Source organism: Phoca vitulina, unplaced genomic scaffold (genome assembly GCF_004348235.1).
Source record: "Phoca vitulina isolate PV1807 unplaced genomic scaffold, GSC_HSeal_1.0 scaffold30, whole genome shotgun sequence".
In the NCBI taxonomy this organism is placed as follows: Eukaryota; Metazoa; Chordata; class Mammalia; order Carnivora; family Phocidae; genus Phoca; species Phoca vitulina.
In genome coordinates, this window is record NW_022589733.1 from 9,340,940 (window position 1) to 9,365,411 (window position 24,472).

At 55.8% G+C, this 24,472-nt stretch overlaps 1 protein-coding gene across 2 annotated transcripts in view; it reads left to right on the forward strand.

Moving 5' to 3' along the window:
- Nucleotides 1–24,472, forward strand: part of SLC12A3 (solute carrier family 12 member 3) — a 39,185-nt gene extending 14,713 nt beyond the window's left edge. For both annotated transcript variants that reach the window (XM_032424324.1, XM_032424325.1), the window contains exons 11-26: nucleotides 162–269; nucleotides 759–882; nucleotides 2,583–2,684; nucleotides 3,586–3,741; nucleotides 4,640–4,739; nucleotides 5,485–5,596; nucleotides 6,001–6,141; nucleotides 7,145–7,251; nucleotides 9,292–9,374; nucleotides 10,495–10,572; nucleotides 11,189–11,290; nucleotides 12,414–12,525; nucleotides 15,093–15,179; nucleotides 18,087–18,222; nucleotides 19,700–19,767; nucleotides 23,984–24,472. In XM_032424324.1, coding sequence (XP_032280215.1) covers nucleotides 162–269; nucleotides 759–882; nucleotides 2,583–2,684; nucleotides 3,586–3,741; nucleotides 4,640–4,739; nucleotides 5,485–5,596; nucleotides 6,001–6,141; nucleotides 7,145–7,251; nucleotides 9,292–9,374; nucleotides 10,495–10,572; nucleotides 11,189–11,290; nucleotides 12,414–12,525; nucleotides 15,093–15,179; nucleotides 18,087–18,222; nucleotides 19,700–19,767; nucleotides 23,984–24,125 — 1,758 coding nt within the window. In that variant the 3' untranslated portion in view covers nucleotides 24,126–24,472. The remainder of the gene's footprint in view (nucleotides 1–161; nucleotides 270–758; nucleotides 883–2,582; nucleotides 2,685–3,585; nucleotides 3,742–4,639; nucleotides 4,740–5,484; nucleotides 5,597–6,000; nucleotides 6,142–7,144; nucleotides 7,252–9,291; nucleotides 9,375–10,494; nucleotides 10,573–11,188; nucleotides 11,291–12,413; nucleotides 12,526–15,092; nucleotides 15,180–18,086; nucleotides 18,223–19,699; nucleotides 19,768–23,983) is intronic.

A 24,472-nucleotide genomic window follows, 5' to 3' on the forward strand; every position in this document is an offset into this window, starting at 1 on the left:
AGCCCCTGCCTCAGCAGCCCCTGGGATCCCCAGGTAAGGGGTGTGGACTCAGAGGCCTCAGGACCTAGCCCCTGCCTGCAGTGGGGACTGGGGTGCCCTGGGCGGGGGCTCCGGGCATGAGGGGCTCCACCATGAGGGGCCTGGACCCCGTGTCCCCACAGACCATGAGCATGGTGTCCGGCTTTGCGCCCCTGATCACGGCTGGCATTTTTGGGGCCACCCTCTCCTCCGCCCTGGCCTGCCTCGTCTCTGCTGCCAAAGTCTTCCAGGTGAGGCTGCAGAACGGGCGGCGGGAGGGTCCAGGAGGCCCAGGTGCAAGGGTCCCCTGGTGACTGCTACAAAGGTCTGGGGGTATCACGGGACAGGGACAGTCTAGACTGAAGGCAAAAGGGGGCCAGTGACCAACTCGTGCAGGAAGCAGCCCCCCTCCCATGGTGTGCTTTGAAGAGCACCTGCACTTCCCACCCCAGAGTCTCCCTTGCGCAGCCTGGCGTCCTGTCTGCAAGTCCGCCGACCCCTTTCCACCCTGACGCGGTTGCCTCCCCTCTCATCTTGCCCTTTGGCTGTCTCCCTGGTGAGGTGTGGGTGGGCATGGAGATGACTCCCATTTAAGAGACAGAAACCAGGATGTAGATTAGAGGAAGCGCCCTGCTGAGGTGGAGGGAGTAAGCAGGGCCTGGGGCGGGGAGGGGAGCTGCAGGGCAGAGGAGGGGAGGGGGAGCCCAGCCTGGGGTGAGCACATCTTCCTGTGCCCACAGTGCCTGTGTGAGGACCAGCTGTACCCGCTGATCGGCTTCTTCGGGAAGGGCTACGGCAAGAACAAGGAGCCGGTGCGCGGCTACCTGCTGGCCTACGCCATCGGCGTGGCCTTCATCATCATCGGTGAGAGGCTGCCAGGGCGCGGGGGCCTGTGAGGGCTCCTCTCCGTGCTGCTCACCTTGGCGCCCAGTGCCCAGCCAGGCCTGGCAGGGAGTGGGCACTCAGTGACTAACCCTCGAGTGGGTGAGGCTGGTCATGTGGTCCCCGCCCCTCTCCCGCCTCCAGACAGGTGGCTGCCACACCACACCAGGTGGACCATTCTATTTTGTTAGAAGGGACCCTACCTGCTCTTGCTGATTCTGCATTCCTGTGTCCTGGCAAGTGGCCCCCCCGCCCCCCCCACCAGCCCCCAGGTCTGAATTAGTCCCCAGGACAACTCTGGAGCCCAGGACAGCTCTTGGGAGCTGATACAAAGAGCTGGATCAATATCTCTGTAGTGTGTATAAGCTAGACAACCTCGTTTCTCAGACCTTGAGCTACCAGACCCCTCGGACTTCGTGGTAGAGGATGCCCCAGGAGAAAGATCCCAGTTAACCAGTTAGTTAGATTGGCTTTCTACCCTGGCTTTGCCATATTCCAGCTGTGCTACCTTGGACAAATCATTTTACCTTCCTGAGCCTCAGTTTCTTCGTCTGCAGAATGGGAGCAATAGCGCATAGCAGGTGCGTCACAGGTGGGCAGGCAGAGACTTCTGTGTACATACACACACACGCATGCACATGCATTGCATTTCATGCACACACTCCCCAGTACTTCCTGATTTACTTAGCCAACAAGGCAGAACTTGCTAGGAGAAAGGTGGCCACACCAAGCAAGGACAGTGGCCATGCTATGGCCCCCTATGCAGGAGTGGGGCGGGGGCTGGCTGCTGGTCGTCCTGTGGTCCTGCCATAGCTGAATCCCTGCTGTTCATGCTGGCATCAGCAATCATGAGACTCACCCTATCAGTCTACTCTCTTCCATCAAGGAAGCCTGGCCAGACACTGGGTATTCCTGGATCCTGAACCAGATGAAGAGGCAGCAGGGCCACCCCCAGGGGATGGAAACCTCTAGTCAGGCCTAGTGTTCCCCAGACACATCCCTGCTTCCTGCTCGTCCTGCAGTCTACCCCCAACTCAGATTTTGTGTCCTTTGATCTGAGTGGATCTGACCGCAGTTCAGACTGAGAACCGTAATCTCGGATGCTCTGGGGCAGGGTTCTTGTGGTGATTCAAGGGAATCATGCTCAGAAGTCCCGACACATAAGAGGTGCTTGTCTTGTTTTGGGGTTCCCCTTGAAGCAGGCCCCTGAAACAAGGATACCCATGCAAAAGTTTGTCTGGCGGTGCCAGGGGCAATGGCAGCCAAGTGAGACAGGGAAGGGAGGACCCAGTTCTTGAGTGGGTTTCCACCGTGGGTGGAACTGTGTGTGTCCTATGGTCCCAGAGTTTCAGATAAAAGATGACGTGGGCCTTGGATCACATTGTAAAATATATTTCTTACTGTAATTTGTGGCTACAAAAAAAGTATGAGAGCCACTGTCCTTGGTTCTCCCATAAGATCTCCCATTTCTCTGCATCCTCTTAAGAGCTGGCCTTTTACAGTAAACAAAACATTGGCCCTTTGTTTCACAAAATGATGGACCCATTTCACAGACGAGAAGGTTGAGACGCACTGAGCCTCTGCGGCCTGTCTGGAATCCCCCAACTGCAAGGGAGGGTACCAGGCTGCTCCCTGACGGGTTGCCCAACAGACTGTTCTCTCTCTCCCTCGGGTCCCCGAAGCTGAGCTCAACACCATTGCCCCCATCATCTCCAACTTCTTCCTGTGCTCCTATGCCCTCATCAACTTCAGCTGTTTCCACGCCTCCATCACCAACTCGCCTGGTAAGCAGCCCCCCCTCACCCCTCTGTGGGAGGAGGCATGTGGGGCGGGGGGCCGGGGTGGGGGCAGGGAAGGCACGGATGTAGGTGGGCACACCAAGGTCACTTCTCAAATCGAAACCAATTCAAGGGACCGTTCATGTCATAATAATAATAGCAGCTCTCATTTCTCAAGCACTTACGCTGTACACTGAACACGGATTCATACACTGTTTACAGGGTGCAGAGATTTCTCTAGTGCCTTCCTCCACCAAATTTACAGGAGTCAGGAATCTGACTCCCCAGAAAAGGAAAAGAATTGCCCAAAGTCCCAGGTTGTTGCAGGTTGCACTTTGCACAACTCCCGGGGTGCCGCTCACATACATCATCCGTTTGTATGTTTATTCTAAAAAATTTCTGGCAGATGGCAGTGAAGTATCCCGAGAAAGCCTTTTTCTGATTATCCCCGAATCGCCAATGGGCTGGTCGCCAGGCCACCTTTTCCTTAGCCCGGGGACCGTGGCGCCCCACAGTTGTGCCATGGGGTGGCTGTCCCTGGTGGCCCTGCAATGGCCCGGGGGTGTGGAGCCAGGGAGAATCACAGCCTTCCCCGGCCTGCCACCCCCTTGGCTCCGCGAGAGACACGGGAGCTGGAGCTGTTGCTGACGTATGGCCATATTTGGATGCCTCGTCCTTGGTGTAGCCTCTCAACGTGGCCAAATGCCAGCCAAGGCGGGCGTGTGGTCCTCCCCAGAGCCTCCAGCTCAGCCCCAGGAGAGCCGGGGTGCCGGGGGGGGGGGCAGGTGGGCACAGGCTGGGACCCTGGCTCTGGGCATGGCTGGCATTGCCACCCCGGCCCTGCCCAGCAGCGCTGGCCCAGGAGGAAGCTCCAGAACGTGCCCACCGACCTGCCTCCTCCGCCCAGGGTGGAGACCCTCGTTCCAGTACTACAGCAAGTGGGCGGCGCTGTTTGGGGCGGTCATCTCTGTCGTCATCATGTTCCTTCTCACCTGGTGGGCGGCCCTCATTGCCATCGGCGTCGTCCTCTTCCTCCTGCTCTATGTGATCTACAAAAAGCCAGGTGTGCGGGCTCAGGTTGCCCAGGGGCTCAGGCTCCCCTTCCCCCACCCCCCGAGGGCACCAAGCCAGCCATCTTGCCCTTCAGCTCAGCTAGAGGGCCTGCATCAGGCTCTGTGCTCTCAAGGCCCTGCTCTGACCCTCCAGCCCCGTCCCTCCCCGTGGGGTGAGTAGTCTCTGGGGACGTGCCCACTCAGAGCCCACACCTCTACTTCTGGACCTCCCACCCCTGGCACCCAGGACCCTGGAATTGCCTGCCCAGGGCCATCCTCTTGAAGTGGCCGGGCTGCTGGGGTGCACATCTAGGCCTGAGGGGTGGTGAGGGGCTGGCTGATGGCAGGTGGACACAGCATACAAGCAAGGATCCTGGGGTGACAGTGATCTTGGGACAAGATGCAGAACTCCAGGAAAGCCTAGAAGTCTAAATTTGAACCTGGTCTTCCAGGTCGTTGTCTGTTGGTCAAGGGAAGTGAATATTTTGTAGAGTTTAATACTTTGGTTTTAGGTTTGTTTTTTTTTTTAAGATTTTATTTATTTGTCAGAGAGAGAGAGAGCACAAGCAGGGGGAGCACCAGGCAGAGGGAGACGCAGGCTCCCCACTGAGCAAGGAGCCCAATGTAGGGCTCGATCCCAGGACCCTGGGATCATGACCTGAGCGATGGCAGACGCTTAACCACCTGAGCCACCCAGGTGTCCCTAGAGTTTAATGCTTTGGAGTGTAAGTTTTAAATATGTAGCCGTATGATGTGTGCAAACATTAGGAAGAAATCTGCAGGCTGTCCACCCACCAGGCAGCCCAGCTCCCACGGTGCCTGATTCCTAAAGAAGGTCAACATTCCCTCCCTCGGCACGACTGGTTTCTCCCGGGGGTTTCTAATCTTGTGCTCACCCCCCACCCTCAGAGGTGAACTGGGGCTCCTCGGTACAGGCCGGCTCCTACAACCTGGCCCTGAGCTACTCGGTGGGCCTCAACGAGGTAGAGGACCACATCAAGAATTACCGGTGAGTGCAGCCGTGTCCCTGCTCTGGGAGGCTCCAAACCACCTGTCACCTGCCCCAGCAGACCGGGGGTGGGCACCACCCAGGCTCAGAGAGGGAACAGAGGTGGAGAGGCACCGCTCCGCGGTGAGGGGCCTGGGTTGACATGGCTCAGTGGGGACCAAGCCAGTCTAGTGACCTCTCTGTACCTGAGTTTTTACAGCAGAATATGTTCTTCGAGACGCAAAGGGCTATCCAAGGACGATCTGGTGTTGTAGTCCCTGTCACAGTCATCTGTGCGGCTGACCGTGACGAACCTCTCCTAAGTGAGGAGAGTCATGTGTCTGGGACTCCGTCCCACCAGACAGTAATGCTAACATCAGCCATATGTATTCGCGTTGCATTGCTGCTCAGAAGTGCCTTATGCCACCTTACCACAGCCCTCTGGGGCATGTGAAATTACTAACCCCAGCCGCTGATGAGAACATGGACGCACAGAGACATTAAGTAACTGGCCCGAGGTCACACAGCTGGTGAGTGACTGATTTTGTCTGGCTCCAGCTGAGCCTGGCAGTGGCCCCTGACCACGGCCCTTGGTTGCCTCTTCATCCAGAGGCTGAGTCCCCCCCCCCCCCCCCCGGCCCCGGGGCTTGTGAAAGGGGTGCCTCCCCCCCCCCAGCCTTTATTCTCCCCCGCACCTGCGTTTTGTACCCAGATCCCCGTGGGCTCTGTCCAGATGGCTCATACCCTTTTCCCTTCCCCTCCTCAGCCCCCAGTGCCTAGTGCTTACAGGGCCCCCCAACTTCCGCCCGGCCCTGGTTGACTTTGTGGGCACCTTCACCCGGAACCTCAGCCTGATGGTCTGTGGCCACGTGCTCATCGTGAGTGGCCCCTATAGGTGGGGTGGGGCCGTGCCCTTGGAGGAGCCCTTGGGCATGAAGTCCACCCTTGGACGGCGGCCAGAGAGTGTGGGGAGGAGTGGGGGGCAGAGGGCTATGGAGCAAGCAGAGCCCACCAGACCCTGCTGTGGGCCTGGTTCTCTCCCCTCCCCTGTCCCCATCGCTGGCTTCTCCCCACTGCCCCGCCTCTTGCCTGCTCCCTCCATCTTCCTTCCCCCGCCCTCCACCCTCCCTCCTCCTCCTCCTCTTTGCCTCCCCTAACTCCATAGGGGAAAAAGGGTGTGGCTGAGCCCCTGCGGCAGCCTCCAGGGAGGAGAGGGGCTGAATCTCATTAGGGCCAGAGGGTGAAGGCAGCTCCTGATGTCACCTGCCCCCACCACCCACAGGGACCTCGCAAACAGAGGATGCCTGAGCTCCGGCTCATCACCAATGGGCACACCAAGTGGTTGAACAAGAGGAAGATCAAGGCCTTCTACTCGGATGTCATTGCTGAGGACCTCCGCAGTGGTGTTCAGATTCTCATGCAGGTGCCACGGGTTCGGGGCTTCCCCACAGGACTTAATACTTGGTGTGACAACCTGGAAGGTGGGATGTCCCGAGGGGCTAGTTGAAGCTCCTTTTGCTGCAACGGGAGTGCCTGCCTCTCTTGTCTCTCCAGATATGCTGACTCAGGGCACTTTCTCACGGTGTCCAGGGGCCTATGGGAAACTGAGCTGGGAGCCCATGGGGCCTGTGTGATCTTGAGCAATTCTTGTTTTTCTTTTTTCTTTTTTTTTTTTAATATAATTACAGACAGCAAAGTGAAAAATATTAAGTGTATAGTCTGATATATATTTGCATATGCAGATACACCCAGGGGTGTGAAGCCACCACTCAGATCAAGTTCTAGGACGTTCCACTGGCCAATTCATTTTCCTGCTGGGTTTTCTCAGCTTGTAAAATGGGATGCATAGATACAATAACAGTTGTTAATCCTGAGCCAGCATATCAGAGTCCTTTCTAATAATTCTAAATACTTCTCATTAAAAAAAAAAGAACATACAGGGTCTTCTTTGGGGGGGATATGAAAATATTTTGAAAGTAGATAGAAGTGATGGTTGCATAACATTGTGACTATACTAAATTCTACTGAATTATATGCTTTAAAAATGGTTAATTTTGTGTATGGGAATTTCACTTCAAAAAAATTTTTAACATTTTTAAACACTAAAAAAAGTATAAAAGATGTAGGGGTAAGATGGCCTGGGGATACTCTCAGCTTGGCATCCACATTCAAGTCCCTTGGGATGAGAAATAATTTGCTAGAGAAGCAGGAAGTGGGATAGTCCAGAGCTAATGGGACAGTCCGTCCTGGTAGCTTCCGGCTGTAGCTTCCCCTCTCTCCTGGGTGTGTGTAGGCGGGCAGGACCCTGACTGGCGGATTGTGATTCCTGAGCCCTCGCCACGTGGCGAAGAGGGTAGCTGGGGCTGAGCGAGCCCCACCCCGGTCACAGAACAGAGCCCCTCACCTCAGCCCCACACCCTTTGCAGGCCACAGGTCTCGGGAGAATGAAGCCCAACATTCTGGTGGTTGGGTTCAAGAAGAACTGGCAGTCTGCTCACCCAGCCACAGTGGAAGGCTACGTTGGCATCCTGCAGTGAGTGAGGGCATGAGGGAGGCAGGGCCTGGGGTCTGTTGATTTGGGCCTTTGGAGTTTCCTGGGCCTTGGGAAGCAGGGGGGGTGCAGTGGATATTATAAGAAGCTGGTTCAAAGCTGAGGAAGAGACAGACCCACTGAGGGCTCGCCGCTCTGACCTCCGGGCCATGGGCGCCAAGATGGGCCAGGAACATGCAGGGAACACAGAGAAGGAGACCCGTAGGGAGCAGAGGGGACTGTGGCAAGCTGCCGTGAGCAGCTGTGCCCAGCTAGAAATGTGGACCCAGTGTTGCCAGAGCTTCTGGTTTCTCAGAGAAGCCGAAAAGGTGGGTTTTTAGGTGACAACCTTGTGCCCGTCTGTGGACGCTAGCAGATCTGCAGAGAGCCGGCTCTGGAGCTGTGAGGTGGTGCCACAGAGCGGGAAGCGAAACCAGGCCTCCCAGGAGGCGGCAGCGTGGGGAATGGGGCCACGAGGATAAACTCCCTGGGGACTTCAGGCCGAAGTCCAAACCCTTTCTCCTTCAGCTCCGCCCGTGCAACCTCCAGAAAATGCCTGCCTGAGTTGCTTTTCTGTGTTGACGTGGTACAGAGAAGCAGTGTGTAGTAGCCTTTAAAGAACAAAGGCTGGGGGGCCTGGGGGGCTCTGTCGGTTGAGCATCCGACTCTTGATTTCGGCTCAGGTTGTGATCTCAGGGTTGTGGGATCGAGCCCCACATCGGGCTCCATGCTCAGTGCGGAGTCTGCTTGGGATTCTGTCTCTCCCTCTGCCCCTCCCACCCTGCTTGTGCATGCTCTCTCTCTCAATCTAAATAAATAAATAAATAAATAAATAAATAAATAAATAAAAATAGAAGTATTTTAAAAATTAATAAATAGAAAGAAGGAAGGGAGGAAGAGAAAGAAAGAAAGAAAGAAAGAAAGAAAGAAAGAAAGAAAGAAAAGAAGGAAGGAAGGAAGGAAAAGAAAGAAAGAAAGAAAAAGAAAGGGCGCCTGGGTGGCTCAGATGGTTAAGCGTCTGCCTTCGGCTCAGGTCATGATCCCAGAGTCCTGGGATCAAGTCCCGCATCGGGCTCCCTGCTCCTTGGGAGCCTGCTTCTCCCTCTGCCTCTCTCTCTCTCTGTCTCTCATGAATAAATAAATAAAATCTTTAAAAAAAAAAAAAGAAAGAAAGAAAAAGAAAGAATGAAGAAGGAAGGAAGAGAAAGAAAGAAAGGAAAGAAAGAAAGAAAGAAAGGAAGGAAGGAAGGAAGCTCAGTGTTGGGGACCTGGGACCTGCTTCCTGGTCTGCTGTGACCCAGCCACGTGACTCTGAGCCGGGCATCTCAGCTACCTCTGACAATGACAATAGGTAGTGGAATACGTGTTCTCCAGCATCCCCCCAGCTCCAGTGCTCCAAGACCTCAAAATGCTGGGCCCTGAGAAGTGCCTGTCCCAGGGATGTGTAACTAAAGGAGCCCATGGGGGCAATGCTGAGCCCATCAGATCAAGCCCTACTGGTGGTCTCTGGGGCCCTCTGTCAACTGGGCAGAGAATATACTTCTGGGGTGGGAGTCTTCTCGACGTTCCCTCAGACAAGCTGTTGCTGCCATCTTGGGCAAGGCCATTCCTGTGTGTGCCAACCCTCAGGGTTCTGTCTCAGCTCTTCGAGTCTAAAGCCAGCTGGCCATTTCCTTAGCATGGATCATGGGCAAGTTACTCCCTGAAACGCAAGTTTTGCCTCTGTAAAATAGGGTTAAGAATTCCCATGCTCACCTCTGTTGGCAGGCTTGTGCAGATTATCCAAATGTATCAGGAGGACAGGGCCTGTCTCGAAGACTGGCCTGACTTGGTTTCCCCCTGAGTACAGGGTCTGCAGCATCCTTAGTGCCACGGACCATAGAGCTAGAGTCTCCCCACCTGCATGTTACACAGGTGGGGAGACTGAGGCCCCGAGAGAAAGAAGGGTACGGTGGGGAGGCAGGGCCCACTGTAGACATCTGGTCTCCTGGGGGCCGGGGGCTGGGAAGGAGAGGAGCCTGACCCCACCTCTCCTCTTTCCAGTGATGCTTTTGATTTCAACTATGGGGTGTGCGTCATGAGGATGCGTGAGGGGCTCAACGTCTCAGACGTGCTGCAGGCACACAGTGAGTACGCGCCCCACCTGCTTGGAGCCCCTGTCAAAACCCAGAACAGGATCCCAGAAAGTTCTAGAACCCGATTTTTTTTAAGTGGTGGAGGGAAGAGAGGGGGACGTTAGTAAGGAATAAAAGCTTTAAAAATTAGCTGTTGATGGCCTCTTAGAGCTCCTCAGGTTTCCAAATGAAGACACTGGCCAACTTCAAGGTCACGCTTCCAGCTGGGGGCAGAACCAAGACTGGACCTCAGAGCTCCCCAACCACCATCAGGGTTTTTGTAACCAGATGGGATAAAGAGGATCTAATAGAGAGGACGAAGGAAAAGAGGGGAGAAAGGAGAACGCCCACATAAAGACACCAGAACATGGAAATACAGAGAAAGACCACAAAACCTGGACATTTTGGTCCCCAAGACCCTCTGTGGGGCACCGAGGGGGCTGTGTTTTACTTTTATCACACAGGAATCTGCAGACTCTGCATTAGTCACGTGTGGAGGACTGAACGAAATCCTAGATAGTATAGAAAACAAAAGGGGGCGGTACGGGGGGGGGGTGGGGACTGAGAGGTGTGGCGGCCACATCTGTGGCCGTTGGTGCTGATCTGTGTCACCCTGGGCAGGCAGCGGCCTGACGCACAGCAGCTGTTGCGGGAATATTGATGCAACCAGTATTCACAGACCAGCAACTGTGCTCCTGACGGACGCCGTGCTCGGTGCTGGGGGTACAACAGGGAACGAAACCGAGTCAGCCCGGGGAAGCTGGGGTCCACAGGACAGGCGGGGGACCCATAAGTCATGGCAGACAGTGACGCAGACACAGGGCACGTGGTCAGAAAGGACCCTCCGATGATGGGGACTTTTGCTGAGAAGGGGGGTTGCTGCGAGGGCTCCTGGCTCAGGGGACACCTGGATGAGGCCTGATGCAGGGGCAGGAGGAAGCCGGGGCGGGGGCGGGGGCGGGGGGCACTGGAGCGCCAAGGGCCGGGTCCAGGGGCAGGCAGGGGCCAGATGAGGGGAAGGTGAGGAGTCAGGACTTTCTTCCTAGTGTAAGGGGTAGCCTGGGAGAGGAGGAAGCCAGAAGTGCCCCAGGTTGGGGAGAGCCCGGGAACAAAGCTGCCCCCTCTCTTGCAGTTAACCCAGTGTTTGACCCAGCGGAGGATGGCAAAGAAACCAGCACCAGCGGGGCCAGGCCATCTGTCTCAGGCACACGTCAGTCCGCACCCCACTCAGAGGCTCGGGATGCTCTCAACGTTGTGGGGCAGCGAGTGGTGGGCCATGAGCAAACCTGGTCATGGGCAAGAGGTGCCCGAGACCCTTGGGGTTGGATAACCCCAAGGTTACCAGGGCAGATGGGCTTGGGCAGTATTCGACATTGCAGTCCTCCTCGGGAAACCACCTGGCATTGTGGGTACCCGCCCAGCTGGCTCCAGGGCGCATGTGTGAGACCCCTCCCAGGGCCCCCTGGCCAGGCTCAGGGGTGACAGGCAGGGAGGAGAGGAGTAGGCTTCTCCTTCAGTCCCTTCCCACTGTTGCCCTGGGAGGCAGGGGAATAAGGGAGGGGCGCGGCCAGGACTGCACATCCGGGACCCCGACTCCTGGTCTACCTGGCTGAGAATCGGGTTTCGGGGTCTCACTGTCCGAAGAGCCAGTGGTGGAGCTCTGGGCCAGTCCCCACCATGCAGGCCCTCAGCGGGGTGCTTCCTGCCCCACGTCTGCGTAGCAAAGGTGACAGCGAGCCCACCTCACGGGGCAGCTGGCTCCGTTTTCAGAGTCAGGCATTTGAAGATGTGCTGCTCCGAGGTGACCAGCCCCTCTGCTCCCACAGTGGACCCCGAGGCCCTGGTGCGGGAGGAGCAGGCCAGCACCATCTTCCAGTCTGAGCAGGGCAAGAAGAGCATCGACATCTACTGGCTCTTTGATGACGGAGGTCAGTGCCCCCCCTGGTCACCAGCTCTCCCCGGGGCCGCCTTCCCTCTGCCCTTCCTGGCCGCTCTGGACAAGGCCCCTGCAGGGACCACAGAGCCCAGCGAAGGGGACTAGGGACCTCTGGGCTTGGGGAAGCCTGGCTGGGCCCCTCTTCTTGGCTGTAAAATGGGGGACTTTGTCGGAGGAGCTGAGGTCAGCGTGGGATGGAACGTTCAGAGGAGATGGGCCTTTGGGGGTCACAGGCCCCTGTCATAAACGGGGGAAGCTGTAGGAATGTTCTTCACTTCCCAAAAAATACGCTCTCTCCCATTTTTCTTAAGACACACGCCTCTCGGCTTTATTGTTGCACCCCTGATGGAGCCCAGCCTAGACAGAAAAAGTTTCTGCTCCAGGGGCACGTATCCTCTGTAGACTGAACACTTACCACACGCTTGACACTAAGTGCAATCCCTAGGCAGGAACTATTATGAGACCCCTTTACAAAGAAGGAAACTGAGGCACAGAGCCATGAAGTAACTGGTCAATTGGTCCAGGGTTGCACAGTGATAAGTGACAGCTGGTCTTTGGCCTCATGTGGAGAGATGACAAGGAGGGATGAGGGTTCCCACCTACTGGTCAAGTCTTTAATCTTCAAAAAAAAATGCCAGCAATCCAGATTTTTTTTTTTTTAAGATTTTATTTATTTATTTGACAGAGAGAGGCACAGCGAGAGAGGGAACACAAGCAGAGGCAGAGGGAGAGGGAGAAGCAGGCTCCCCATTGAGCAGGGAGCCCGATGCGGGGCTCGATCCCAGGACCCTGGGATCATGACCTGAGCCGAAGGCAGACACTTAACGACTGAGCCACCCAGGTGCCCCAGCCAGCAATCCAGATTTTCACGTGAAAATCCCCCAATTATTAAATGCCAGCTCACGGATTTAAAAACATCATGCAGGCCACATGAACCCTAGCCCAGAGAGCCCCGTGCGCCACCTTGGTTTAGTCTAGTACCCTCATTACATAGTTGGGTAAACTGAGGTCCAAAGAGAGGAAGAGGCATGCCAGTGGCAGATGGGGCAGGAACCCAGAGGGTGCTCTATGCTGAGAGCAGCTCCCCCTTGATTTACGGGGACCCTCCTTGCCAGGCCTCACCCTCCTCATCCCCTATCTTCTCGGCCGCAAGAAGAGATGGAGCAAATGCAGGATTCGCGTGTTCGTGGGGGGCCAGATCAACAGGATGGACCAGGAGAGAAAGGCGTAAGTGGGGAGCGCTGGTGGGGGGTCGCGCAAGACCAGCGCCATCCCAGCTCTGCCCAGGGTGCCCCCTCTTGCTCTCCCCCACCTGCGCCCCCCCCGCCCAGGTGGCCTCAGCTCTCTCCAGGTCACAGCAGTGGGGAGGGAGCTCTGGGCAGGAGCAGGTTTCTGTCCATTTTGGAAGTTGTTTTGCTGTCCCATGCCCCCTTTAATAAGACGCAGACGCCCTAGTTCCAGCCATGACGGGGAGGAGTGTTACATTTTAAAGCCACAAATCTGCTCAAGGAGAAACCTGTGTGAAGTGAAGGACAGAGAAGGCCTTTCCTGCTGAGAAATGAGGTGGGGCTGAGGATCCTTCAGGGCAACACCCCCCCAAGCTTAGGATGCTGTCCCTGGTGAGACAAGAGGTGACATTAGTGGCCAGGAGTTGGGGCAGCAAATCCCACTGGATTTCTTGGTGAAAAGTGACTTTTTTTTTTTTTAAAGATTTTATTTATTTGACAGAGAGAGACACAGCAAGAGAGGGAACACAAGTAGGCGGAGTGGGAGAGGGAGAAGCAGGCTTCCCGCGGAGCAGGGAGCCCGATGCTGGGCTCTATCCCAGGACCCTGGGATCATGACCTGAGCCGAAAGCAGACGCTTAACGACTGAGCCACCCAGGCGCCCCGAGAAGTGACTTTTGATTCTCTTCCAACCGTGCGGCTCATTCCGCAGGAGAAGGGCTCTCTGCTCGGGAACCCATGCTAGTCTGTCTCCGCCAGAGAGGACAGGCCTGGCCGAGGAGTTTGACGGGCAACAGCAGAATTTAGTTCAACCAGCCAGAATTTAGTCACGTTTGTTTATTTACTTGGGTTTTATTGATCGCCTCTTTCTGGCAAGAGATGCTGGTTTTCTGTTGAAAATCGCCATAGGAAATTTCAAGATGTGGCTAAGGAAGAATGTGAGTTGATTTAAGCTGAAAAGGAAGTAAATGGTCAAGGCAGGGAGACAGGTGTGCCTAGAGTTGGGCAACGGCCTTGGGAGGTGGAAGGTTGTGGGATGGAAGACCACTAGAGGGGGTGGCTGGGTAGGAACAATGGGTGGCTTGCTCAAGGTCGTGCGATGAATTAGCCAAAGAGAAGAAACTCTGCCCGGCCTCTGGTGCTCTTAGCAACAGTCCCACCCTGATGCCCCAAGGTCAGGACCCTGGGGCCTGTGTCCCCATGACCCCTTCTCAGTCACCCCCCGTGTGAGTTAAAGGCAACCAGCAATCCCATCTCCTGGTCCTCACCCCTGCTGAGAACCTCTGCCCCAGAAGGCCTTTCTCAGCAGTGCCGAGGAAATCAGCGTCTGGCCTCGCTGTGATGTCCAGAAGATAAAGAAGTCAGGGAGGCCGCTTCGCCGGCTCAGCTTTCTGTTGCAGTCCCGAATGCAAGCCCCGGGCTCGGCAGGTTTAGTGGCGCTCAAGGCCATGGCACCATGGGCTCACGGGTTGTCCGGCACGTGAAGCTTGTGGAATGTCCTCTGCCTCCCAACTGTCCTTCAGCCAGGCCAAGCCCTCTGGCCTCCTTGTGACCCCGAGGCCAGGCTGGCGCTGCCTCTGGCCGGGGCCCTGCCCAGGCCTGCCACCGCGTGCTGCATCCCGGCACATCTGCTCACAGCTCTGCTTTCTTAATTTCCCTCCCAAGTTCGGGGACCAGCAGCGGCTTGATGGCTGGGCTGTGGCCTGGTCCTTGAGGTTTATCCCTGGCCCCTGCCCCCCACCCAGCCAGCCACTCACTGCTCCCGCCCCACCTCCTGCACCCCCGTGCCCTCACTCATTTGGACTTCCCACCCCCATGCACTCAAACCCTGCCAACTTGTTCTGGGGTATCCCCATGTACTTGGCTAGAGCCAAGGCAGGTGTATTATTTAGAAGTCTCCTTGGCTGATTCCACTGTGGACACCCCCACCTCACCCCCTTTGGCCTGTCATAATCTTGCACACCATGCACTATCCAGCTAGATTGCCACCTCCTCTGTGAAGCCTTCCCTGACTGCCACCAACCACAGACGGTGTCTCCTCCCGTTACATGCAAAGTCAGTGCCACATGGCTCGCTCCTACCGGTTCTATACTTCGTTCATGGGTGTCATCTCTGTTTCTGCAGCCCACCCTGCAATTTCCTGTGGTTTACCTTCCATCCCTTAGACCCTTGCTCCTCAAAGTGTTCTCTGTGGATCAGCGGCATCACATCACCTGGGAGCTTGTCAGAATGCAGAATCCCAGGCCCCACCCCAGACCAGATGAATCAGACTCTGTATTGTACCAAGGTCCCTGGAAGATGTATAGACATTAAAATGTAAGGTGTGCTAGTCCAGAGATGGCCACCGGGTACTTGGGGAAATACTGCTCAATCACTTTTCCTTATCGCTTTTCATCCTCTGACCTACTTTATCAATATTCATCTCTTGTCCGCCCCTGCCCAGGTGAGAACGTAAACTCCCTGAGGCCAGGGTGTGATCTGTTGTATTCACTGCTGCGTCCTCTGGAGACATTCAGTACAAATTCACTGAATGGAAGAATATGCATTTAAAAAATCTCCATCTTCCAGGATCATTTCCCTGTTGAGCAAGTTCCGACTGGGATTCCATGAAGTTCACGTCCTTCCTGACATCAACCAGAAGCCGCGGGCTGAGCAGTAAGTTCTCTGTGTTGACTTACTTCCCAGGCAGAAGGGCCCGCTGTGTGCCCCGCACACCCCTGTGTCTGGTGCGCCTCGGGGAGAGGCGCCGTCAGCCACCTGGACAGGACTCAGGGGAGGAAGGAGGAAGGTGAGGATTTTGCAGCCCTTTATCTTCCCTGTCAGGGTTTCTTTCTTTGCATATCAGAGCTCTGGTCTTTGCCAGAAACACACCTGGGCTGGAGGACAGGGAATGTTCACGCTTGTGCAAGTGTTTTAAAGCTGGTGCAAGTCTCAGCTGTTCTGCCACTCGAGGGAAGGCAGGTGTTTCACCCTCAAGGGACCCCACCCCCACCCACCCCACGGATCTGGGGGGAGGGACGGGGGGACAGCGGTCTCTGGCTTCACACTTCACACTGCTTGCTACTCATAAATTTCTAAAGTTTCTCCAGCACCCTGAAGGGTTGTCATAAAGCAGTGGTTCTCAAACTTCGGCCTGTGTCAGAATCACATGGAGGGCTTATGAAAACACAGCTTGCTGAGCCCCGCTCCTCCCGCCCCACCCCGCCCCAAGATTCTGAGTCAGTAGGTCTGGGGTAGCGCCTGAGAACTGCATTCCTAACAAGCTCTCAGGGGCTGGTCCCGGCACTTCATTTGGAGAACCACTGTCTTAAGGACAGTCTGTATAAAGTGCTTAACACAGTATCCAGCCCCGAGTCAGTGTTCAGTAAATGCTGGATTGATGGCTTCTGCCTCCTCATGGCTTCCGAGCTCTAGACCTTGACCTTTTCGTGAGGTCTCGGCTCCACTATAGACTTGCTTCCTTCTCTAATCCTTGCCTAACTGAAGTTCTTGAAAAAGGAACTGCAACTGGCCCAGCTCAGCCCTGCCCGCGGGGCCCAGGTAGAGGTCGCCACAAAGCCTCTTTCTTGGCTACCTTTGCTCCAGTTGGCCATGACCAGGGCTTGCAGAGTCACATGCCCAGAAACACATGGCTGGAGGGCAGGGGCCATGGCAGAGGCACGTCCCTTCCACGGGGCTGAGGGATACTGGAGCAAACAGAACCTAAGATGCAAAGGCCCTGAGGCAGAAGCATGGCAGCCACAGCCCCTGATGTTATTTCCATGAACACACTGGTGCTGGGAGTGGGGAAAACGTTGACGGGTCTGGGCCATAACTCTACTCCTGCCCCCATGCACCAGCAGGCTCACGGACTTTAAGCAAATCCCCGTGTGAACTTTTAGCTACCCTCAATGGCGGTCCGAAGGGATGATGACTCACCTGCTCAATGATTCAATTCCCTAGTCTGAAACTAAGACATTTATAATCGGGCTTGCTTTCTGTAAATCCATGTACATGAGGTTTCCCAGCCCTCCCTCTCCTCAGTAAAGTCAGGTCCGTCCTGACCTCTTACCTCTCCCTTATATTCCCCATTGCCTGGAGAGGGCAGGACCTGGTCCGCGGTGACAGACACATCGGCTCCTACCATGTGCCGGGGTGGAGAGGAGTAAATCAGAGCCCCAGGCCGCCGGGGATTATGCCGACCCCAGTGCAGGCGGGAGGAATCCAGAGCCACGGGAGGAGCGTGGCAGAGACGCACCAGAAAGCACGAGAGAATGCAGCTGGGCTGTTTCTGTTGGTGGAGGAGAAATGACTTAAGACATCTGGGCATCCTTCCCCGTGGGAGGAGCTCGAGAGCAGGCCCACAGACCCCATGCGGCAGCCCTGATCTTTAAAACCCCAGCCTTGGCCCTTCTCTGCCTTCACTTCCGGGCCCGCTCTCTCCTCCCTCGCTCAGCCAAACTTCTCCAAAGAGATCAACACTCTTTGCAGCCACTTCCTCACGGAGATCCCCCTCGCCGGTGTCATCACTGGCCTCCGCCTCACCCACAGAACCCCTTTCTGGGCTCATCTTCCTCTGCCTCTCCGCTGCATCCCACACAGTTTCCCTCTTGAGACAGTTCTTCCTTTGGCTTCGGAGGCTTCAGCCTCCACAGGATTCCTCCTACCTCAGCGACCCTTCTTTTGGTTCCGTTTGCTGGTTAGTCCTCCTTTTTCTGAGCAACACTTGCCAGCATCTTTGGGATTCGGCCCTGGACCTTTTTCTCTTGACTCTGTCCCCAGTGTGAGCTCCTCCATCCATATGGCTGCAGGGGGCTTCATCTGAGGGCTGACCAGTCTGAATTTCTATTTTTAATCCTGAAAGTCAAGTCATACAGAACAGCCTCCAGCAGCTCCCCATCTCACTCAGGGCAAATAGCGAAGGCCTGCGTGGTCTAGGCTCTCACACTCGTGTGTCCTCACCTCACCCCACTTTCCTCTGCCCTCGCCTTGCTCTAGCCATACTGGCTCCTTTGCTGCTCCTCAAAGAGACCGAACACGCTTCTGCCTCAGGGCCTTTGCACCTTCAGCTCTGTGTGCTCCAGCACCCCCTGGCCTGTGAAGAGCTGGCTTCAGAAGGACAGCCATCCCTCAGCTTCAGGGAGGCCTTCCTTGCCCCAAATATTTCCAGTCCTGGTACTCGGTCTGTGCTTTCTTCATAAAGCTCGTGATCTAGATTTGCCTGTTTATTGCCCAGCAGATGGTGAGCTCCGTAGATAGAGGACATTGTAGGGTTTTTTGTTCAGGTGTGTAGTGCAGAGCCTGGCGCAGGATAGTTAGTGCTCAGGAACCACCCAGGGAATGGTTGGGTGGGTGGAGGTGGGTCCCAGGCCAGGCGTTGTGGACAACTTACAGAAGTTCAGTGGAATGCCAGACCCAACGGGTCAGTGCTGATTTCTACATGGAAGCCGCTTTGATGTAAACCACAGCGGCAGAATGCGTTCAACCTGAAAAGCATGTCCCTGTGGCGCCCATCTCCATCTCCCTTGGGGGACCTGGTTCTCCTGGAAACTGGGCTGTCTCACCTGCTCTCTCTGTCCCAAGCACCAAGCGGTTTGAGGACATGATTGCGCCCTTCCGCCTGAATGACGGCTTCAAGGACGAGGCCACTGTCACAGAGATGAGGCGGGACTGCCCCTGGAAGATCTCAGATGAGGAGATTAACAAGAACAGAGTCAAGGTACCCAAGAGAGAAGGGCCTGGCTGGGGTGGGGTGCGGGTCAAGGCGCTCCTCTGGGTCAGGGCCATGTGCCCCATCTGTCCTGAGCTTCCTTAACCCCCTCCCCTTGACCATCCCCCTCCACCATGCCCCGGCCTCTGAGGTATCCTCAAGCCACAGATGCTGGGTAAATGAGCTGTGGAACTCAGAGCCGTTCTTGGCATGAGTCATGCCCCGCTGTGGCGATGGACTGGTGGGAGCTCCCCCTCTTCCCCTCTCTGCCTGGTGGAAGGGCTTCACGGCACAGTTGGCGAAGGTCAAGGTAGAACTTGCGCTGTGGGCCAACAAAGCTGCTTGATGGTTCCCCTTAGCCTGCGGGCCCCCCCCACATGTAGCCTAAAATCATGGCCACCCCTGCCCAGATAACATCTTCTAGATTCTTCAAGGCCTAAAGGAGGGTAGTGGCTGCCATGGCCACTTTAAGATGGGGTGAGCAGTTCTGCTCCCTGTGCTCCAGGTCAGTGGTCCCCCACCCCCACTTTGCCCTCAGAGGACACTTGACAATGTGTCCGTTTGCCACTGGCGAGTGGGATTGCTACTGTCACTTAGTGAGTAGAAGCCTGGAACGCTGTTAAACATCCTACAACTCACAGGACAGTTCCCACGACAAAGAATTATTCTCCCCAAAATGTCACCACTGTAGGGTCTGGAGTCTGTGATCTCAGTGAACTCACTTCCCCGACATTTTCTATTCTCTCAAATGGGGTGTCCTCCCACAGTCAGACTCTGAGTGTCAATCATGTCTGAACAATCTGAAGACAGGCCTTGGGGTGGGAGGGAGTCTCCCCCACAACCCAATCTTACATAAGCTTTAGGGAATTCTGGTCTGTCAGCCCTGAGACCCTGCCCCAGAGGGCTCACAGCTCCTTGGAAAATGCTGGATAAAGTGTAGTGTCCAAAGAAGGGTCTGGCCTGGACTGTTATGGAGGGGGAGGTGGCACGTTCCGCCTCTGCTCTGAGTCTACCTTATCAAGTGCCTTCCGAGTGCCAGCCCTCGACATCCGCGTGTTTTTGCCTGGGTTATCTCCCTCAGTGCTGCCCACATCCCCCCATACGATAATGGGATTATCGTACCCATTTTACAGTGAAGACAGTGAAGTTCGGGGAGGCCACGTGCTTTGCTCGGGTCCTCTCTGCTGTGAGCTCTCAGGGCTGAGTTGTGGACCCAGCTCACCCCACACCACGGAATGTGCTCTCTCTCCCAGCTAGCCCCACCCCCCACCCCCAGTCATGGAAATAAAGTCTGGCAAAGAAAAGCCAAGGAGGGTTTCCCAAGGAGGTGGACTTGGCACTCTGTTACCCTGAGGGTCCCCTTCCGTCTCGGAGGAAGGGGAGTCTGTAATACTTGAGGGGGAAGAATTCGTGCATCTGGTCTGGGCTTGTCGGGGACCACTCTTGAGGATGTGGGCAGTGACCCCGTGGCTTCTCCTTGCTCCAGTCCCTCCGGCAGGTGAGGCTGAACGAGATTCTGCAGGATTCCTCCCGGGACGCCGCTCTGGTGGTCATGTAAGTAGCCGCCGCTGGGAGGGGAAGGCTGTCCCCGAGGCCCAGGATGTCCGCTCTGGGAAGGGGCTCAGGAGGTGCGCGCCGGCTGAGGGCCCAAGCCCTCCCCTTGAGGCGGAAGGGCCCAAAGCTCCAGGGAACGCCGCCCAGGTGGCTTGTTGGCACGTGGCTGGGCCTGCCCCCTCTTGGCTCCCCTCACCTGAGTGCCAGTTGGCAGAGGTCTAGGACCTCACCCGTCTCCGGCTTCGCCGGCTCCCCTCCCCACCGTTTGCCCTTGGTCGCCACCTTTCCCTGCCACACTCAGCTTGGCAAAGACGACCCCGCTCATTCCAGAAGAAAAGCGTTTCCTGGTTGTTTGGGAATCACCCAGGCCTCTTTGGCCATGGGCCACCCCCGGCTGCGGTGGGTGCCAAGCCCGGGCAGCGGTAGGAACGGGCCCTCGGCTGCGGCCGCCTGTGGCCCGCTCTGAGCGCCTTCTCGTGGGCAGGGGCCGAAGCCGAGGGGGTGGAAGGTGAGGGCGCGGGTGGCGGTGGGACAGAGGGTCCCAGAGGCCCGGAGGGAGAACACGGGCGGCCAGGCCCGCTGACCCCCCTCTCCCAGAGGAAGCCTAGCTCGGAGGGAGTGGGCGCACTTGGCAGGGCCCGTAACTGGCCTGGCTTTCCTGAGGGCTAGCCCCCTGGGAACTCCTCGGGATGGCCCAGAAGCCGGCACAACCTGTTTCCTCGTACCCTGAAACCAGGATCAAGCACACCACTGAGGGGCCCCAGCACCAAATGAAAAAGTGGGGCCCCTTGTTCAAAAATTATCAAGAATGGCAAGAAGGCAGCAGCGGAGGATGGAACCCAGCCTGGGGCCCTTCTAAGTGTTGTGGGGGGAGCATGTGACTTCACAGCTTGCACGCCCAGGAAGCCGGCTCTGCTCCCCGGGGCTCTGAGGGAGAGCATTTTTTTGGTACAAAGAAGTGCTTTGTGTTTCCTTGATGCGGGAACTGTGGTAAGAGAAAGGGCTGCGTTTCTCTGCAAGCCTCTGGCCAACACCCAGCAACCTAGGGCAGGGTTGGCCTGGGTTGTGGACCGGGTCAGAGTGCAAGACAGTGGCTTCATCCCGGGACGACTCCCCAGACCTTTCCTTGGGTGTGGTGCCCGGATGTGCCAAGCCACCTCCTCGTGAGGGCCAGCCCCGGTCAGAGAATGCGCTTTGTCTCCGCTCACCGTGCGGCCTTGGGCAAGTAATCCTACTCCTCTGCATCTCAGTCTCCCTGATTATAGAGAAGGGTTAAACCTCATTATTTCCAAGGTTGTCCTTCACTCCAACATGCTATGATTTCTGAGGAAGAAAAAAAAATCCTCCCCTGCCTCAGGAGGAAAGATAAAATTACACTTTGCAGCATTTTGAAGAGCATACTCAGACCATTTTCTAGAGCAGGTTTGGGGCAGAACTTGGTTGTTTGCTGTCTACCCAACAGCAGTTTATCTGATTAATGGCCTATGTTTGGGTTCAGCTTCACCCTCGCAGCTGATAAACCAGCCTTATAAGATAATAAACCGGCCCAACAACCTTTGCCTAGACAAGCAACCTATTTCCGGTCTCCCTTTTGGGACTCGACCCCTCCCTTTTCCTATAAAGACACCCTCCTCAAAAGCAAATAATAATTGAAATAATAATAATCAACATCGCATTTTGTTGATTGAGCCACACTGGAGGCATGGGGTCTTAGTAATTTTCAAAACTCTGTGCAGTGGTTCTGTTTTACCCCCGTCTCCCCCACAATACACACACGTTGGAGAGAGGGAAACTGAGTCTCAGAGGAGTCAGGCAACTTGCCCAGGATCCCACAGCCGTGAAGTGAGGATTCGGTTTTCAAGCCTTGGATCCAGGTTAGAGCCAAGCCTGCCTTTCTTTGTGGCCAAGAGATGCAAATCTGAACAAAAAGTTCCTCTGTTCTGGAGCTTTATTTCTGAAGATCCATGGCTGCCAGTGCACATATCCTGGGAGCAGGAGTTGGGGGTCGTTGGCTGGTGCAGGGGCAGAGTGCAAAGGGAGCCTGTCCCTCGGACGGGTGGATGGGTGGACAGGTGGACAGGCTCTGCTGGGGAAGGGGACATGATGCTGAAGCTTGAAAGGCCAGGGCAGGAGTGACAGGTGTCCCCTCGAGAATGCAGCCACCAGCCCCCTCGCAGCCTTTGAAATTTCTGAACTCAGTGCCAGAGAATGACGTAGGAGTTCCCGGAGAGCTTTGTTGACGACATAACCAAAACTTCAGCCCCACTGTGAAATCAGGAAAGTTTCGTTTTGATCTTTCCATTTCCCTTTCTCCTTGAGAGTCACCAGACACAAACATGTTCTAACTAAGGCAACGCGAGCTTCATGAAATACCCCTGTTCCTGTGGCCTTTCCCCGTCCCGGAGACCTTGCTTTTCTTTTCTTTTCTTTTTTTAAAAATACTTTTATTTATTTTAGAAAGAGAGAGCAGGGGGAGGAGCAGGAGAGGGAGAAGCAAACTCCATGCTGAGCGTGGAGCCCGACGCGGGGCTTGATCCCATGACCCTGAGATCATGACCTGAGCCAAAACCAAGAGTCAGATGCTCAACCGACTGCGCCACCCAGGCGCCCCGGGGACCTTGCTTTCTAAAGGAGGGTGGACGTGGTCCCAAGGGAGGCTTCGAGGATAGAATTTTAAGTAAGGGACAGGTGTCCAGGGCACCCTGTCGGCCTTCTCAGTGAGGGTCGCTGTGAGCAGAAGCATCTGGGGTGGGAGAATCCCACAAGCTGCTCACCAGCTTGTCGCTTGCTGCTGCTAAATCGCAGTAAGTGTGACAATAGCTTTTTGCACGAGGAGGTGCTTGCCAGGTGCTGGGCACTGCGGGCGCCCTTTGTAGGCTCTGACCTCTTTGGAGCTCACTAATAGCCTCTGAGGGAGGTGTGTGTGTCCTCACCTCAGGGAAGGGAAAACAGAGGCTCAAGGCAGCGAGCCACCTGCCAAAGCCACGTGAGCCACGTGGCCGAGGAGGGGCAACGCTGCTCCCAAGCTGCCCTGCGCCCAGAGCCCCGGCCCTGCGGCCAGAGTCGCTCAGCGCCTTCCTTTCTGCCCGGTGGCCTCGGCCGGGAAGAAGGCCAGCGCTGCAGGCCCTGCCCCGTCCCCCAGGGTTGTGTTCAAGTTCAGATGCAACAGTGGCCGGGGATGTCCTGTAGGAAAACAGACTGCAAAGGGCAGCCCTAACTTCACGTCCCGCCTGCCGGGCCTGGGACATACTGCCTTCTCCTGGAGTCAAGAGCAGGTCAGCTGCGGTCATCCTGAAGCATTTTTGGAATCCCAAGATGGTGAGAAAGTCACCTCCTGAAACAGCCGTGTTGATATGGCTCAATGGTGGCCCCAGGGCACCTCATTATCTGCACGACTTTGCCGTGTGGACAAGGGGCCCTCAGGGCAAGGGTGGAGTACTGGTCCCAGGGCCTCGCATACATGGTAGAAGGCAGGACAGGGACACTCAGCTGAAACGTGTGAGCAGATCACATCGTCGTGATTCGAGCAGCCCGAGGGGGAGAGACCCCCCCCCCACTGTATCAGACTGCATTCTAGACGCAGGGAAAGGATAATGAGCGAGACAGACCTGGCCTGAACATAAAGTCGACTGGGGGAGACAGACAAAAAACAAACAAATGAAAAGAGGGTTTGGAGAGTGGGAAGGGCTGTGAGGACAATGAAACAGGGTGCTATGATAAAGAGAGACAGCAAGCCTGCTCTGGAAGGGGGTGATCCTAGAAGGAGGTGCAGGTGAACCAAGGCCTGGGTGATCTGAAGGAGCCAACCAGGTGGAAGGCGGGAGGCGCTGCCTTTTGGGTGGGGAGAGCTTCACATGCAAAGGCCCTGGGGCAGGAGCAAGCTTGCCATTTTTTTTCAGGAATGGAAGAAAGCCATTATGGCTGTAGGGTTGTAAGCGAGGCTGAGGGTAGAAGGAGGTGTGGTTGTGGATGTTGGTGGAGACCAGATCATGTGAGTCTTACAGGCCGTGGCTCTGTTTACACCAGCTTTGTGGCTGAAGGTACATTTGGAGTCAAGCTTTTAAGGAGAGCGGGAGGTCGTTCTTAGGGTGGCTAGGAAGAAGGAGCGCTGAAGGAGTCAGTAAACAGAGTTTCTGATCAGAAAGCGAATCACAGGCTGGGCTGTGTGGGGAGGGGCTCCTGCTAAGTGTTTATCTGCTGCTTCTTCTGCTCGCAGTACCCTGCCTATAGGGAGAAAGGGGAAGTGCCCGAGCTCACTGTACATGGCCTGGTTGGAGACGCTGTCCCAGGACCTCCGACCTCCGGTCATCCTGATCCGAGGGAACCAGGAGAACGTGCTCACCTTTTACTGCCAGTAACTCCAGGCTGGGCCATGCCTGCCCACAGCTGAGGGCGCCCGGGACATCCGCCTGTCCGTGGGACAGACTCTCATGTCCTGTTGTACTTTAAGCATCTGATGATCCGACTGAAGAAGCTGGTAGATTTCCGAACTTTGGCTCGTCCCCACTCCCCTGGGACAGTCCTCTGGGCTTTGCTTTTATGGGCCAGAGAAGTAGCAGATGAAGTTGTGTGGAAACTTCTCTGGTGAATCCATTTTCCTTTTAAGTTTTCTTTTGATCTCGATTACAATGAATTAAGATTTCAGTCTTTGATTTTTTTTTTTAAAGATGTTATTTATTTATTTGAGAGAGAAAGAGAGAGAGCA